General features: G+C 32.6%; 2 protein-coding genes across 4 annotated transcripts; both read left to right on the plus strand.

Moving 5' to 3' along the window:
* The first annotated feature begins 29 nt into the window (after positions 1-29).
* On the plus strand, positions 30-12,969 carry LOC111712964 (neurobeachin-like protein 1). Of its 3 annotated transcripts, none has more exons than XM_023487730.1 (18): positions 30-183; positions 726-821; positions 1,068-1,151; positions 1,574-1,694; positions 1,989-2,056; positions 2,560-2,602; positions 3,542-3,635; positions 4,204-4,280; positions 5,350-5,365; positions 6,021-6,072; positions 7,050-7,139; positions 7,548-7,590; positions 7,954-8,083; positions 9,199-9,352; positions 9,941-9,978; positions 10,157-10,255; positions 12,271-12,354; positions 12,846-12,969. In XM_023487730.1, the coding sequence occupies exons 2-18, from the start codon at positions 726-728 to the stop codon at positions 12,952-12,954; spliced, it is 1,398 nt and encodes a 465-aa protein (XP_023343498.1). In that variant the 5' UTR covers positions 30-183; the 3' UTR covers positions 12,955-12,969. The 3 variants fall into 3 exon arrangements, with proteins under 3 accessions (XP_023343498.1, XP_023343496.1, XP_023343497.1); XM_023487728.1 differs by lacking the exon at positions 30-183 and adding an exon at positions 211-378; XM_023487729.1 differs by lacking the exons at positions 30-183; positions 5,350-5,365 and adding an exon at positions 211-378 and having other exon boundaries at positions 6,005-6,072.
* A 250-nt stretch (positions 12,970-13,219) lies between these two features.
* LOC111712961 (uncharacterized) lies at positions 13,220-14,643 on the plus strand. Its single transcript, XM_023487724.1, has 4 exons — positions 13,220-13,261; positions 13,501-13,582; positions 14,059-14,117; positions 14,500-14,643. The coding sequence occupies exons 1-4, from the start codon at positions 13,232-13,234 to the stop codon at positions 14,641-14,643; spliced, it is 315 nt and encodes a 104-aa protein (XP_023343492.1). The 5' UTR covers positions 13,220-13,231.
* Positions 14,644-14,704: the final 61 nt, after the last annotated feature.

The raw sequence follows: 14,704 nt of genomic DNA on the forward strand, positions 1-14,704 counted from the left end.
CGTACGAGGCATTCCGGAATAAATTTCCTCCAGTGTAAATAATCCGATAAAACCGCAACTTTTTATCATTATGTTTATTAATAAAAGTTATTTTCTGGATAGAATCAATGGAAAGCTATTCTTTTTTACATATGACCCCATTATTTGCGATTGTATGTCAAGATTTAAGATACCAGTAATAAGGTATATAGAAATAAACGATTATCATTCAATCAATCAATCCCCAATATTTAAACGATTTTCAATTGACTTGAATTCTGTTCAGGTTTATTGGATCGTAAAATCTGTTAACATATTGTGAAAAATTTCTTCAGAAACAGATTTTGTCTCTATTTAAATTAATGATGTAATCTAGCCCAGTCTGGTTATATTCATAAGGTTAGTTAGACGGTTCCGTCCTAGTATAATAATTTTGCCCCCCCCCCCCCACCTCCTCTATCATGGACATAATTAATTGGGAAACGAACTCAGATTATGAGATGTAAAAAAGATAATTTGCAAATATTCACTTTGTAAAAAAATGATTTAAGAATCATTATCCTTGAGATTGTTTCTGTCACAAAGATTAAAAAACAAATTATAAGATCTAATACAATTTTAAGGTCTTCAAAAACTATGATCCGAAAACACTGAAGTCAGTTTCCTCTAGATCAGATGCGCGGATACTAATATCAAGTGTTTGCTAGGGAAAAACTGGATTTGATCTATTGGATTTTATTTTCCAGATGGATGAGGAAGGTGGCCTGCAGGCCCTTGAGGGGGCTGATGGGCCTCCTATTCAGTATAGGGTGGGGTTAGATATGGACGAGAAGCTCAATCAGGTTTTACTTAAATAATATCTGACATTGCTTCTTTGTGGCATTAAAATTGTAAACTTGGGTAGGCTTAATGTTGTGTTGTTATGATTTGATTTGAGTGGNGGAGTAAGGAAAAGTTGAGTTTACATCCGGCAAGGATTTAAGTTTTTTATTCTTGGTTAATTATCGATTATTGAATTGTTTGGCGCTTCGTGCCACAACTTGTAATTAGAGAGAACCGATGTATGAATAATAGAATCTTTATTCTAGTTGTGGATGGATTATATATCGGAAAGTAAAGACAAGTTCTTCTGGTTGTTCCTCAACAAATTCGTCGAGAAATGGGAAACTCAGGTATTGTATTTATATGATTCTGTTTGTTCAGGAGAGGCATATAATTTAAAAAATCCCCTCTCCCCCTATAGTTGGTCAAGGATTGAAAATGTGTGTAAAATTACCAGATTCTTACTCATCCCTTAAATAAAATATCATATAGAAAATAGTTTTGTTTCTTCCTTTAACTTCCTAACTTCACGTAACTCTACCCACCTTAGAATTTCACATCCTTCTTGCTCATGATTGATGCACCAAGCAAAAAAAAACAAAAACAAAAACAAAAAATTAAGTGGTCGTGCAGGGTTATTTTATAGACTCAAGCACACTACACATTACACGGTCAGGGCCAATTTGGGTCGGATACAATCATTAATTACGGTGGATGGAAGGATACAAGTCTGGTGAGTACTTGAACTTGGATAAATTAGATCAATATATAGGTAATCCCCAGCTGGGAGCTCCTGGTCGGATCCCGGCTAAGCGGTGGCCGTGAGCTGGGACCGGAATTAGATAAACTACCAGAGGAACTACTTCCGGCCCTCAGCAAATATCTTTTCATAGGAATCACTTGTTAGAATTAGTTTGATTTCGGTTGTGGTAAAATTATTTTAAATGCTGCTTTATAGTCGCCATTATCCTCGTACATTTTAAACTAAAATTATTGCGTATTTTTCTGTTTACATTGTTAAATTCCACCCCTCCCCCCCCCCCCTATTTTTTTCACTTTCGACCGGACATAAACCTTCCCTAGGGCCATGTGAGTTGCAACAAAATTTCGGCCTGATCGGTTCAGCCGTTAAGTCGTTTATCGGGTACAAACAAACAAAGCATACACACAAAGTTTTGATCGAATAGGTAAAGATGAAACTGAGCAAGGACGCATAAACAAAGAGATTTTGGATCAAATGTCTCGAATTGTTAAGGTGAGGGTCAAAGAAAACTTTTCTTCCTTTTCTATTGAATTGATGGAATTGATGGAATTGATGGAATTGATGGAATTGATGGAATTGATGGAATTGATGGAATTGATGGAATTGATGGAATTGATGGAATGAATGGAATTGATGGATGAAATTGATGGATGGAATTGATGGAATTGATGGAATTGATGGAATTGATGGAATTGATGGAATTGATGGAATTGATGGATGGAATTGATGGATGGAATTTATGGATGGAATTGATGGATGGAATTGATGGATAGAATTTATGGATAGAATGGATGGAATTTATGGATAGAATGGATGGAATCGATGGCTGGAATTGATGGATGGAATTGATGGAATTGATGGAATTGATGGAATTGATGGAATTGATGGAATTGATGGAATTGATGGATGGAATTGATGGATAGAATGGATACAATTGATGGATGGAATTGATGGATGGAATTGATGGATGGAATTGATGGAATTGATTTTCTTAGGCGTTGACAATAATCTGCTTAAACATTGACAATATCCCACTTGGTAAGTATAAATGCATTTAAGTAAATACGGACTTTGGTCATTCATTATTATTATTATTCAACTTACAGTCAATGTATCACATGTCCTATAGGCAATGTTACGTTGAGCTCCAGGTTTTTTTTTACAGTGTCTTAAAAATTTTCTTAATTTGTGTAATTTTTATTTGCTTTTTCTTAATTTGTGTAATTTTTATTTGCTATTTTAATCTCATTCATTTCAAACTTTTTTAAGGAATATTTTTATAACATCTTTATCATTAATTGTTATCGTTTTTAATATTTGAGTTGCGGGGAGATTTAAAATACCCACTTGAGGCCGATTTTTAAGAATTTGAGCCGCGTCTCACAGAGACGCGGCATGAACCTGGCTTGTTTCACTTGCAATTGTATTCAGTGTTTCAATATGTAAGCCGGCGCTCAATTGGAACCGGTTATTGGTGGTTCAGTGACGCGGTTTAAATTATTTAAGTTCGGCCTCTGTTTACTTAAAGCATTACTTTATGAAGATTCAACAAAAATGCCACTTGCACCATTGCTTGAATTAAAAAAAAATAAGAAGCAAAAGGAATGTATTGAAAAGAAACCTAAAACAATAATGTAGGGGTTTATTTTTGTGTACAAAATTACGACGCATTTTGCAGCTCGTAGCAGTATCGCTCTCTTAGCACATGGTCACGACGCATTTTGCAGCTCGTATCTGTATCGCTCTTAAGCACATATTGCTGAATTCGACCGAGCCAAAAATGTAATTTTTAAAATGTCATAACTTCTTAATTTTGATGCTAAAAACCTCCAAATGGTCTTCACTGATCGGAGATATTACGTAGGTCTTAAAAATGAAAAAAAATAAACCTTGATGAATGCTCTAGTACGTAAAAAAAACGTTTTTTTTGGGACACCTTGTATGGGGTACAATATACCCATGTTGTTTATTTTCTAGTTGGAAGTATGGAATTCGTTAGTCATGTGACCCAGCTGAACACATTACTGTTGCAGCATCTCCTGGAGATGGAATCCACATTCTTCTCATCAAAGTAGGACGTTTTATTAATCATTCAATCATATTCGAGCAACAGGGGGTGATACCTCCCCCCCCCTCCCCTCTAAATCATTTAACGTCCAACATAACAATTGACAATCAAAAACTTTTTCTAATTATTTTGAATATGATGTAATATTGGATCCTGATCTCAATGATCTCTCGTGTTTTGGCTGTAACAATATCAAATACGCGGAAAGAAATAATTACTTAAAAGTATTGTACGCGTCATTTCAAGTGAAACTCCATGCAATGATGACAAAAGCCGATTCAAATCGGTACCCTTGAAAGTTGAAACCTTTATCTGATCAATAAGGTGGATGATATTGTTGTTTTTCTAGGCTTAAAAGTGTTTAATTTTGATCATTTCTATAGATTGTCCTGCAATAGAAATGAGCAAGTCACTTTTGAAGAGAAGTCACAATTGAAATAAACAGTTTTCAAAATCAAAAACTTTAAGATTGTATTCATTCAGACAAAGGTTTTAAGGGTACCATTGTGAATCGGGCATTGTCATCTTTGCATGTAGGGTTTGATTGAAACCCCAACTTTTATATTTTCAGAGTGCATTCTGCTGTCAATAATCAGAAGTTAAGATCTGCCATCATCGCAACCATTGTTGAGAGTTGTCATTTTTTAGGCTAGCAATAACTGACGGATACTTGAAAAAAATTAATATTTATATTTTTTTTTAAAAACAAGTTTAAAGGGACCCTCCATTTAGAAAAAGAGTGAAAAAGGAGCATGCCTGATTCACAATGGTATCCTTTATTTAAACCTGTATCTGATCAAAAATGATGTCGTCGTTTTTTATCTTGAATTTAGTGTTAAATTGTGATAATTAACTCCATTGTTTCTGTAAGCAGCAATCCGCAAGTCACTTTATATACATATAAAGACCACAATTATCCTTAAAAGCTTTGTCTGATCAAGTATGATATCCATGTTTTAGTTTTGGAAAACTGATAATTTTTAGTTTCGGGTTTAGTCTTTGAAAGTGAATAGCGCGTTTCTTGCTTCAGAAACAATGCAGAAATTAACCAAATTTATCACTTTTCAATCCAGACATCTGTCTATCTATTATGACTCCCCAATAACACAAGTGTTACCAGGTAACCACCCCTCCCTGCAACCCAGAGCCCCATTCCCGGGTGCATGGATCACAGAGTTAGCATGACATGTGCAATGATACTGTTATGCCCGAGTGGCGGTAGCCGAGCCGTGAAGCTCAAACTACCGAAGCCTGGATCTACAGCCTGGTATTAATACGACTAAAGTTTTCCTTTTAATATTTCCTATGGCCCTCTGGCCAGGCCACTGCTCTATACTACAAGCTACTACTTCAATGGCTACTAGCTAGGCAAGTTTTCCATAAGTGGCCTTGTCTGACAAGCTTCATTGGTTCCCCGCTACACTAGGGTTCTATAAACTACATACTTTCTTTAAATAGAGAGTAACTTAGAATTACAGCAACACAACCTTTAAAGTTTTTCATTTGATCGATTTTCATCTTATGAAATATAAATATTTCAGTGAATCTAATACAATTACAAGATGTTATTTTTTACATTATTCCTTGAACAGTTGATTGCTTAGAAACTTAATACGATCCTTTTCCGTTATGTTACATTATTCCTTGAACAGTTAGAAACTTATAAGATCCTTTTTTCCATTGTTTTACATTATTCCTTGAACAGTTGATTGCTTAGAAACTTTATACGATCCTTTTCCGTTATTTTACATTATTCCTTGAACAGTTGATTGCATAGAAACTTTATACGATCCTTTTCCGTTATGTTACATTATTCCTTGAACAGCTGATTGTCTAAAAACTTTATACGATCCTTTTTTCCATTGTTTTACATTATTCCTTGAACAGTTGATTGCCTAGAAACTTTATACGATCCTTTTCCGTTATGTTACATTATTCCTTGAACAGCTGATTGTATAGAAACTTTATACGATCCTTTTTTCCATTGTTTTACATTATTCCTTGAACAGCTGATTGTTTAGAAACTTTATACGATCCTTTTTTCCATTGTTTTACATTATTCCTTGAACAGTTGATTCTCTAGAAACTTTATACGATCCTTTTCCATTGTTTTACATTATTCCTTGAACAGTTGATTGTCTAGAAACTTAATACGATCCTTTTTCCATTGTTTTACATTATTCCTTGAACAGTTGATTGTCTAGAAACTTAATACGATCCTTTTCCATTGTTTTACATTATTCCTTGAACAGCTGATTGTCTAGAAACTTTATACGATCCTTCTTTCCGTTATTTTATATGATTGTCTAGAAACTTTATACGATCCTTCTTTCCGTTATTTTATATTATTCCTTGAACAGTTGATTGTCTAGAAACTTTATACGATCCTTTTTTCCGTTGGAGAGGATACCTTTGCGGGAAAGAGACTCAAGGCCTACAGGTATAGAACATTTGAACGGAAACTAAACTTTCACCTTGTAAGGCAATCCAATCAAATTAGAAATTTTAAACCAAGCTAATAACATTCCCGTGCTGCCACTGAGTTCTCCAATCAAAATTTGAGGTAAATTGGTCCAGGAGTTCCTGAGTTATGATCGGACATACAAACAAACAAACAGAGATTACTACTTAACATATATATGTAGATAATTTATTTATTTTGAATCGTATCTGTATTCCTGGATCCTGTTACTTCTCCATTACTTTAGATTGTAGAATACCCAGTATTCCTGCATTCTGTTACTATTCCATTTCTTTAGATTGTAGAATGCCCAGTATTCCTTCATCCTGTTACTATTCCATTTCTTTAGATTGTAGAATGCCCAGTAGTCCTGCATCCTGTTACTATTCCATTACTTTAGATTGCAGAATGCCCAGTATTCCTGCATTCTGTTATTATTCCTTGTCTTTAGATTGTAGAATGTCCACGACCAGTATTCCTGCATTTTGTTACTATTCCATTTCTTTAGATTGTAGAATGCCCAGTATTCTGTTCCATGTTACTATTCCATTTCTTTAGATTATAGAATGCCCAGTATTCCTGCATTCTGTTACTATTCCATTTCTTTAGATTGTAGAATGCCCAGTATTCCTTTATCCTGTTATTATTCCATTTCTTTAGATTTTAGAATGCCCAGTATTCCTGCATCCTGTTACTATTCCATTACTATAGATTTTAGAATGCTCTGTATACCTGCATCCTGTTACTATTCCATTACTAGAATGCCCTGTATTCCTGCATCCTGTTACTATTCCATTTCTTTAGATTGTAGAATGCCCAGTATTCTGTTCTATGTTACTATTCCATTTCTTTAGATTATAGAATGCCCAGTATTCCTGCATTCTGTTACTATTCCATTACTTTAGATTTTAGAATGCCCTGTATTCCTGCATCCTGTTACCATTCCATTACTTTAGATTTTAGAATGCCCTGTATTCCTGCATCCTGTTACTATTCCATTTCTTTATGAATCCTTCGAGACCGCCCTAGTAGATTCATTTCCAGAGGTAAGTTTTTAACGGTCGGAAAGTGTTTCTAAAATAATTATAAAAAGAAAAAAAGTTTTAGCGAAATTTGGCAGCTTGGAGATAATTCAATATAATATGGGACGCTCTGTATATCATATATTCTTTATGAAATGACATGAACTACTCTAGCCAGATCAAAGTAAAAATTTGCGCAACACAAGAACTAATTAGTAATTAAAGTTCAGCCCCATGCATGAAACATTCTGAAAGTGTAACATGTCTGATAAAAATTTAGCTTTTGTAAAAATTGTAGAAATGTTGCTCATTATATTCATTTTGACATGAAGGTTAAGGGTTTTAATTCGTAAAAAAAATGGGGGGGGGGATTGTAAGATTTTTCGGGAAAAATAGATATATCATGTTTTCTCATTTCTTGTAAAATTGTAGATTGGCCATGAGCTTTTAACCGTATTTGGAGCTATTATATCAGGTAGATTTTTCAGAACAAAGATTTAAATATATTACAAATAAACAATGTTATGTTTGTACTAGCTTAATAACCCAGCGTTGCCCAGGGTATTCATAGTTGTTATTTCCCCGTGGGTCTCCCGAGTTCCCTAATCAAAATTTGATGCAAATCGTTCAAGTGGTTCCAGAGTTTGTTTGCCGACTTTGTTTTTGTTTTTAAGAAAGCTAGTCTCTGAGATGTGCAAATACGTCATTAAGAAAAAACTTACAAATTTTCTTAGTTTTTTACGCAACGTTTTTCTTTGTGCGCGGCGGGGTGGGGGAAAGTACCTAGAACCCCCCCCCCCGGCGAAAACTAGAATGCCAATGTCGTCTTATCTATTAGGAAGTCAACACAATGCAGTGTCTGCAATATCCCCGGCTACCACCAAGATGATACTGAAAACAGTTCGGGATTCTAAAACCAGTCAGGATATTCATATTAACGCCATCTACTGCTCGTCAAAATCAATAAGGTTCACTTTTAACTCAATTCTTAAAATTATAGCAATTGGTTTTGCTTTGTTTAGGCTTTTATCTTATATTTTCTTAGTTTGTTGTTTTCAAATGGATTAAAACAACTCCCAACAATAAGTAAAAATTTTAAAATAGATAATAAATATAGTTTTGTTTTACATACACTTTATTTTATATAAGTAACGAGCTGAAATACCTGGCGTTACCCATGGAGTTTAAAAAACACTTAAAAAATACAAAAATTCAAATTTGGAAAGAAAAAACAGACTATTTTACCCCCAGGATTTTTTCAATTAATTTCAGCCAATTTTGTCCAGCCGTATGGCCAGGTATTGCTAACAAAAATATAAATGTTTATATATCTATATGAGAGAAGTTCTTTATTTTAAATACATACGATCATAGTAAGTAAAACTCGGAATCAATTTACAACTAATCAGACGACTTTACAATCTAATTTTACGAATGTGATTGATGAAACGATAATCACTAAATAGCCCCTAGTCCTGCTGTTTCCAAAATGGGGTCTGCCTTTTTTGAGTATTTAAAATTGCCCGAGATAAGATTAGATAAGATAAGATAAAGTTTATTGCTAAAATTCATTTATCTGTGTACAGATAGAGTTTACAATTACAAATTGGTGATTATATTAACAGTACAAGTATAAAGCAATTAGGTGGAAAATAGCTCTTGGCTGTTTTGATTATTTTTTAATGATAACAACACATTTCAATTAAATAGATTTATGGAGAACTATAAGAGATCAGGGTGCGAATTTATCTTATGCAAAATAGTTTATACATTAATTCGAATAACTTGAGTTTAAGGTAATTTTCAGACATGTACACAACAAATATCAAAGCATATTAAAACATATCTAATTAGTTTTACATGAATAGCAATTTGGTTTATAACACATTGTAATTTAATTTTCAAAAAAAAAATTTAGTAGTCTATTTTTAAATATACTTAGAGAGTTGCTTCTTTTTAAGTCAAGATAAATATTTTATGTCGCCTTATGAACTGTCAATTAATTCCGGGTCTTCCTGATGATGACGGAAGAGTGTAGATATAGTAGAGAAGAAAAAAATCAAACAAATTTTTTTTAAAATAGGATCCTGCACGAGACACCCTTTGAAGGGAGACAGATAGATTTGAGCCTGGTAGTTGATCAGTACCAACAGATCCTCCTCTCTCTAACCTCTAAACCAGAGGTCAGCCTCGCAACCCTGGTCGAGGGCCTCTCTCTTCTCACCAGAACTCTTCAGGTTCGGAATTATACGAGGTTGGTAACTCTCGATGCCCTCCAATGTACGGAAAATGTCATCTCCTTAGATAAATAGATAAAAACATCATATGACGTCACTGATTATAGAGGCGATGACGTCATATGAAGTTTCTATCTATCTAAGGAGACGACCTTTTCCGTCCATTGGAGCGCACCGAGAGTAACCAACCTTATTATACAACGCCAAGGTTAGATTCAACTAAAGATTTCTGCAGCAGAAATCCGCAAGTTACCTTAATAATAAACCACAATTTAAACTTATCAGTTTTCAAAGAGAAAAACATGATTATCTCATTTCTTCTCTATCATACAAAGCTTTTAAGGGTTACCTTGTGAATCAGTTATGCCACTCTAAATAAAGAATCACTTGATATTTCGTCTACAGTCCGTTTAAAGAATATTTTTAACAAGCCTTTCACAGTGCAGTATGCACAAAGATCAACCTTATAGTTCCCGATGTTTTGTGAAATAGTTCAATTTGAAATAGTTTAAATATTTAAGAAAAATGTCGTTGTGGAGCTAATTTTTCGGTTTTCAATAATCGTGACTTATTTTTTTATTTTCTCAGGTTAAAAACTCTGCTGAACTTCAAGAGCTGTTTGCAAGGAAAGAAAAAACACATTTTGACCTGACATCATTATTTGATTTATTTCTTCAATTTGTTTCGAAAATACCAACTGTCGAAGTCATTTTTTTGCTATTAAATATGATGGAGTTTTAAATTTCCAATTTTAAAAAAATTGTCATTATTGTAAATTCTGGTAAATATGTGCTTTACCTGTAGACGAGGTGTAGTTAGTAACTTCATGCTTGTAATTGAGAATTGTCGTCTTCATGTAAACCAGAAGCGAACCTTACTACCAGTTGTTATTAATAGAATAAGGTGAAGATTTTCTATTAAATGTAGCGTGAACCCCCTCCCCCTCCTTCATTCTGAATGGGGAGGGGGAGGCCGGAGGGACCCCTTGCAGTCTGATATTTTTTTCAGCTTTTTCTTTTCTTATTTTCATGTTGGCAGTGTGAAATGCTTTTTTTGAGCGGAAGTTTAAATACTATTTTTTTATGATAAGTAAAAAATCAATATTTTGCATTTACCCTACTAACCGGAAAACTTTAAACTACGTAAGACATTCGTATTTATACCTATTTTTAGGTTTGGAAGTTCGTAAAAATACGTATTTTCCATCCATATGACATACGTATTTTCGTAACCAATTATTGTATAGGACAAACGTAAAAATGCGTAGATTTAGGTTCGAAAAAATCCTAACATTTCTTAATTTTTGGAATTTATTGTTTTAACCTATTCGTAAAAATAAGTATTTTTAAGGCATAAAAGTTCTAAAACCAAAATGTTAATAAGTGGACTATACATTTCACACATTGTCCCTTCATATCTATACAACTAATTCCAAAAATTTCTTAAATTCATAGATATCAATTAGTTTCAATCCAATCCAATATTCTTCTACACACATTCACACCATCATCATTCCTTCATCTGTATCCATCTTTATCAACATTCATATATGCATTTTTGCTTTATCTTCAACAATTACGTATTCAATTTAATCAATATCTGTTTTATTTCATACTCTTACCATTATACCATTCTACAAAACTGTCTAAGTAGAACTTCTATAATTTATCAAAAAATCGATAATTTACTTACTTTGATTCTAATGAAAACATCAATTTACTCCAAAATGATAGAAATTTTTAAACATTGTATTTTCCAAAATGTGCATTAAATTTCTTACATACCAATTCTCTTGAAAAATCATAATATATATTTAAATTCAAACTTTAAAATGCATTTTTTTGCAGTTGAGGTTTCGTAAATATATTGAAACTTGTTAGCATGAAATTTACGAAAATATACGTATTATAGAGGACGTGAGTCAGACTCTAATAAAAACGCATAAATAACTTCCAGTATATATATTTCTTATAACTTATTACTAGAGGGTTCAGAACTAGAGTCAATATCGATATCGCACGTGTAGACTGTAGAGATGATATCAGTACTAATGCCCCGTATCCGTTCTATCTCATTCTGTTGAATCATGTGGAACTTGTTTAACGCGGCCAGGCATCGTATTCCACAGTATTTGCTTCAAACTTTTTAACTCTAAAAATGCAATTTTTTAAGCATAGAAAAAACCAAAAAATACGTAAAATATGCTAAAAACTTAGAAAAAATATTTGGTATGATATTTACAAAAATTATCATACCAAATAAAGGTTTGCATCCTAGACACAGTTAAATTAAAAAAAAACTACTTTATATTTCAATATTTTCAGTATTTTTCTTTTAATTGGAATAATGGTTTTCCATTATCTTGTGAGTTCTTAGGCAAATTATCTAGTCAATACTTTTTCTAAAAATATTTTTCTAGAATTATTGATTGAATGATCGAGATTGAAGGAAATCCATTGACATGTTTTTTTTCTTAATAATTTAAGAGATGGATTCATGATCAGTTAATTGATTAAAACTTTATGTAAAAGTTTATCAATTTAACTGATCTAATAAATGAATTTTTATCTAGTGATGGATTTTTTGATTTTCTGATTAATTTGATTGATCGATTGATTGAAGGATTTATTGAATGATTGATAGAATGATTAATTGAATGAAAGGATGAATGAATGATGGAATGAATGATTGATTGATTGATTGAATGAAAAATTGAGTGATTGATTGATAGAATGATTGGTTGAATGATTGATTGAATGACTGATTAAATGATTGATTTAATGATTGATAGAATGATTGAATGATTGAGGGAATGATTGATTGATGATTAAATGATTGATTGATGATTGAGTGAGTACTTGATTAATTGATTAATTGATTGATTGATTGATTGATTGAATGATTGATTGATTAATTAGTTTGGTCCTGAAAGATTGTGAGTATGCGCAGAACCTGATGGAAAAGGAATCCCTGTATACTCGGCTCTTCGACCTCGTCAACAGGAATCATAGTTTACAACAATTCAGCAGATATTTCAGTGACCCATGTTCTATACACAACAGTACCCTTCTGTCTTTATTGAAGTAACAACGATGAAGATCTCGTTTTTCTGTGTTTGATTCTGACAGATTCCTTCATTTTTTTCTGCAACATAAATCCGCAATGCAATTTGACAGAGGAACCACAATTACCACTAGTATTTCATAGGTATTGGAATTTGTAGTGTTCAAGCAGAAATTTTAATACCGTTGTGAATCGAACATGCCACTTTTGAAGGGTCATTCAAAATTACAAGTGTCTTCTATTTGCTTTAATCCATTTCATCATTGGTCAATGGTTTTTAATTTGTTTGATTTCACACCTTAAATATTTAAAAAATGTTTGATTGAACAAATTTTGCAGCAAGGAGTCCAATTATAGAGTTATTTCAAATATTATTTTAAATATCATGATCCGAAATTTTAGTTTTTGAAAATTATGCACTAAATTTTAGTTGCGGAGCTCCTGATTACAATACTCTGTACTCAATACTAGGTATTCATAGGTTTAACTACAGGATTAACTGTAAGTTTAATTACGGGATTAACTGTGGATTTAACTAGGGATTAACAGTGGATTTAACTAGGGATTAACTAGGGATTAACTAGAGGTTGAACTAGAGGTTGAACTAGAGGTTGAACTATGAGTTTAACTTGGGGTTTGGCAGGAAGTTTAAATAGAGGTTTAAATAGGGGTTTAACTATAGATTTAATTAGAGGTTTAACTAGAGGTTTACCCACAGGTTCAACTAGAGGTTTAACTAGAGGTTTAACTAGGGGTTTAACTAGAGGTTTAACTAGAGGTTTAACTAGAAGTTTAACTAGANCACTACAGAATAAGATGCTGTGTTCTGTTCATGGACTTATCAAGGAACAATATTAAATAAATAGCTTATTGCCTGGATGTCTAGTTCAGGTCCCTGAAAACTTTAGATTTATGGGACTTATGTTCTCCACAACTCGTTCTTAAAGTTTCTAATCTACCCCTTTTCTACAAGCTATGAAAGCCTTTCTCAGAGTCTTTATTTAGTAAAGTAAGATGAAGATTAATGAACAGTCTGATTTTTAATAGTCTGCTTTTTATTATTATAATATTGTTCAATCTTGAAGGACCTTGTTGAAACTTTGAAGGTCCATCAGAGATTGCAGAAATCTAGCGCTGAATACTTACTCAAACTTATAGAACATCTAGGTTTGTTAATTTAAACTTATAGAACATATAGGTTTGTTTATTTTAACTGTTAGCACATCTAGTTTGTTAATTTAAACTTATAGAACATATAGGTTTGTTTATTTTAACTGTTAGCACATCTAGTTTGTTAATTTAAACTTATAGAACATATAGGTTTGTTTATTTTANAGAAATAAAGTTTAAGGAAACATAATCTTGCAGAAATAATGTAATGCTATGATTTTATTTCTTTGTTAGGATGCTCTGAAGAGCACAGGAGTTTTGTATCTATAGTTGTATATATATAGTTGTATATATATAGTTGTATATATATAGTTGTATATATAGTTTGTTAATTTTAACTTTTAGAACATATAGGTTTGTTAATTTTAACTTATAGAACATACAGGTTTGTTAATTTAAACTTATAGAACATCTAGGTTTTATCTAAACTTTACCTCTTTTTTTGCCATTTTTTACATGGAATTCTTTTTTAGGACAACATTCGCTTTCTGCTGGAGAACTGAAACTTCTTATAAGATTTCTCATCACGCAGGTAACTTGTCAACAGAAATTTGTGAAGGAATTAATTGTAGAATTAATTATTTCCGTTATCACCAGTAAACTATTCCTTGCACATTTGTACGCAGATTTCTTCAAATTCTTAAATTGTTGTTACTAATTTTCTGAACATAAAAATTTTAAATCATTTTTCAGCTTTATTCGTTTATTTTATGATTATGATGAACCATTCAGAGATCAGGATATTTTTGTTATCTCTTTTTTTCAACAGTTCAGATGTGGGTTTGCAATTTTTCGTTGATATTTTTGCCCCTTGGATCAGGATCCGTTGATCCGCATATTTTTGCGGATTCGGATCCAGGAGAAGCCAAAATGTTGCGGTTCCAACTGATCCTGATCCTAAGCACTGAATTAAGGATGAAGATGATGAAGAGGAGGAAGCAGTACAGTTCCCTTACAAATCCCATATTATCCATATTCTCTCAAGTATGGCCAAAGGTAAATATTTTGTTCCCGAGTGCAAAAGTAACTCTTATTCATGTGTGAGTTTACCAATTTAAAAACGAGCTATAAGACCTCACTTCATTCTTGACTTATTAAAATTTCGAGTTTGGGGGGGGG

The sequence above is a fragment of the Eurytemora carolleeae genome, unplaced genomic scaffold (assembly GCF_000591075.1).
Source record: "Eurytemora carolleeae unplaced genomic scaffold, Eaff_2.0 scaffold1349, whole genome shotgun sequence".
Classification (NCBI taxonomy): domain Eukaryota; kingdom Metazoa; phylum Arthropoda; class Copepoda; order Calanoida; family Temoridae; genus Eurytemora; species Eurytemora carolleeae.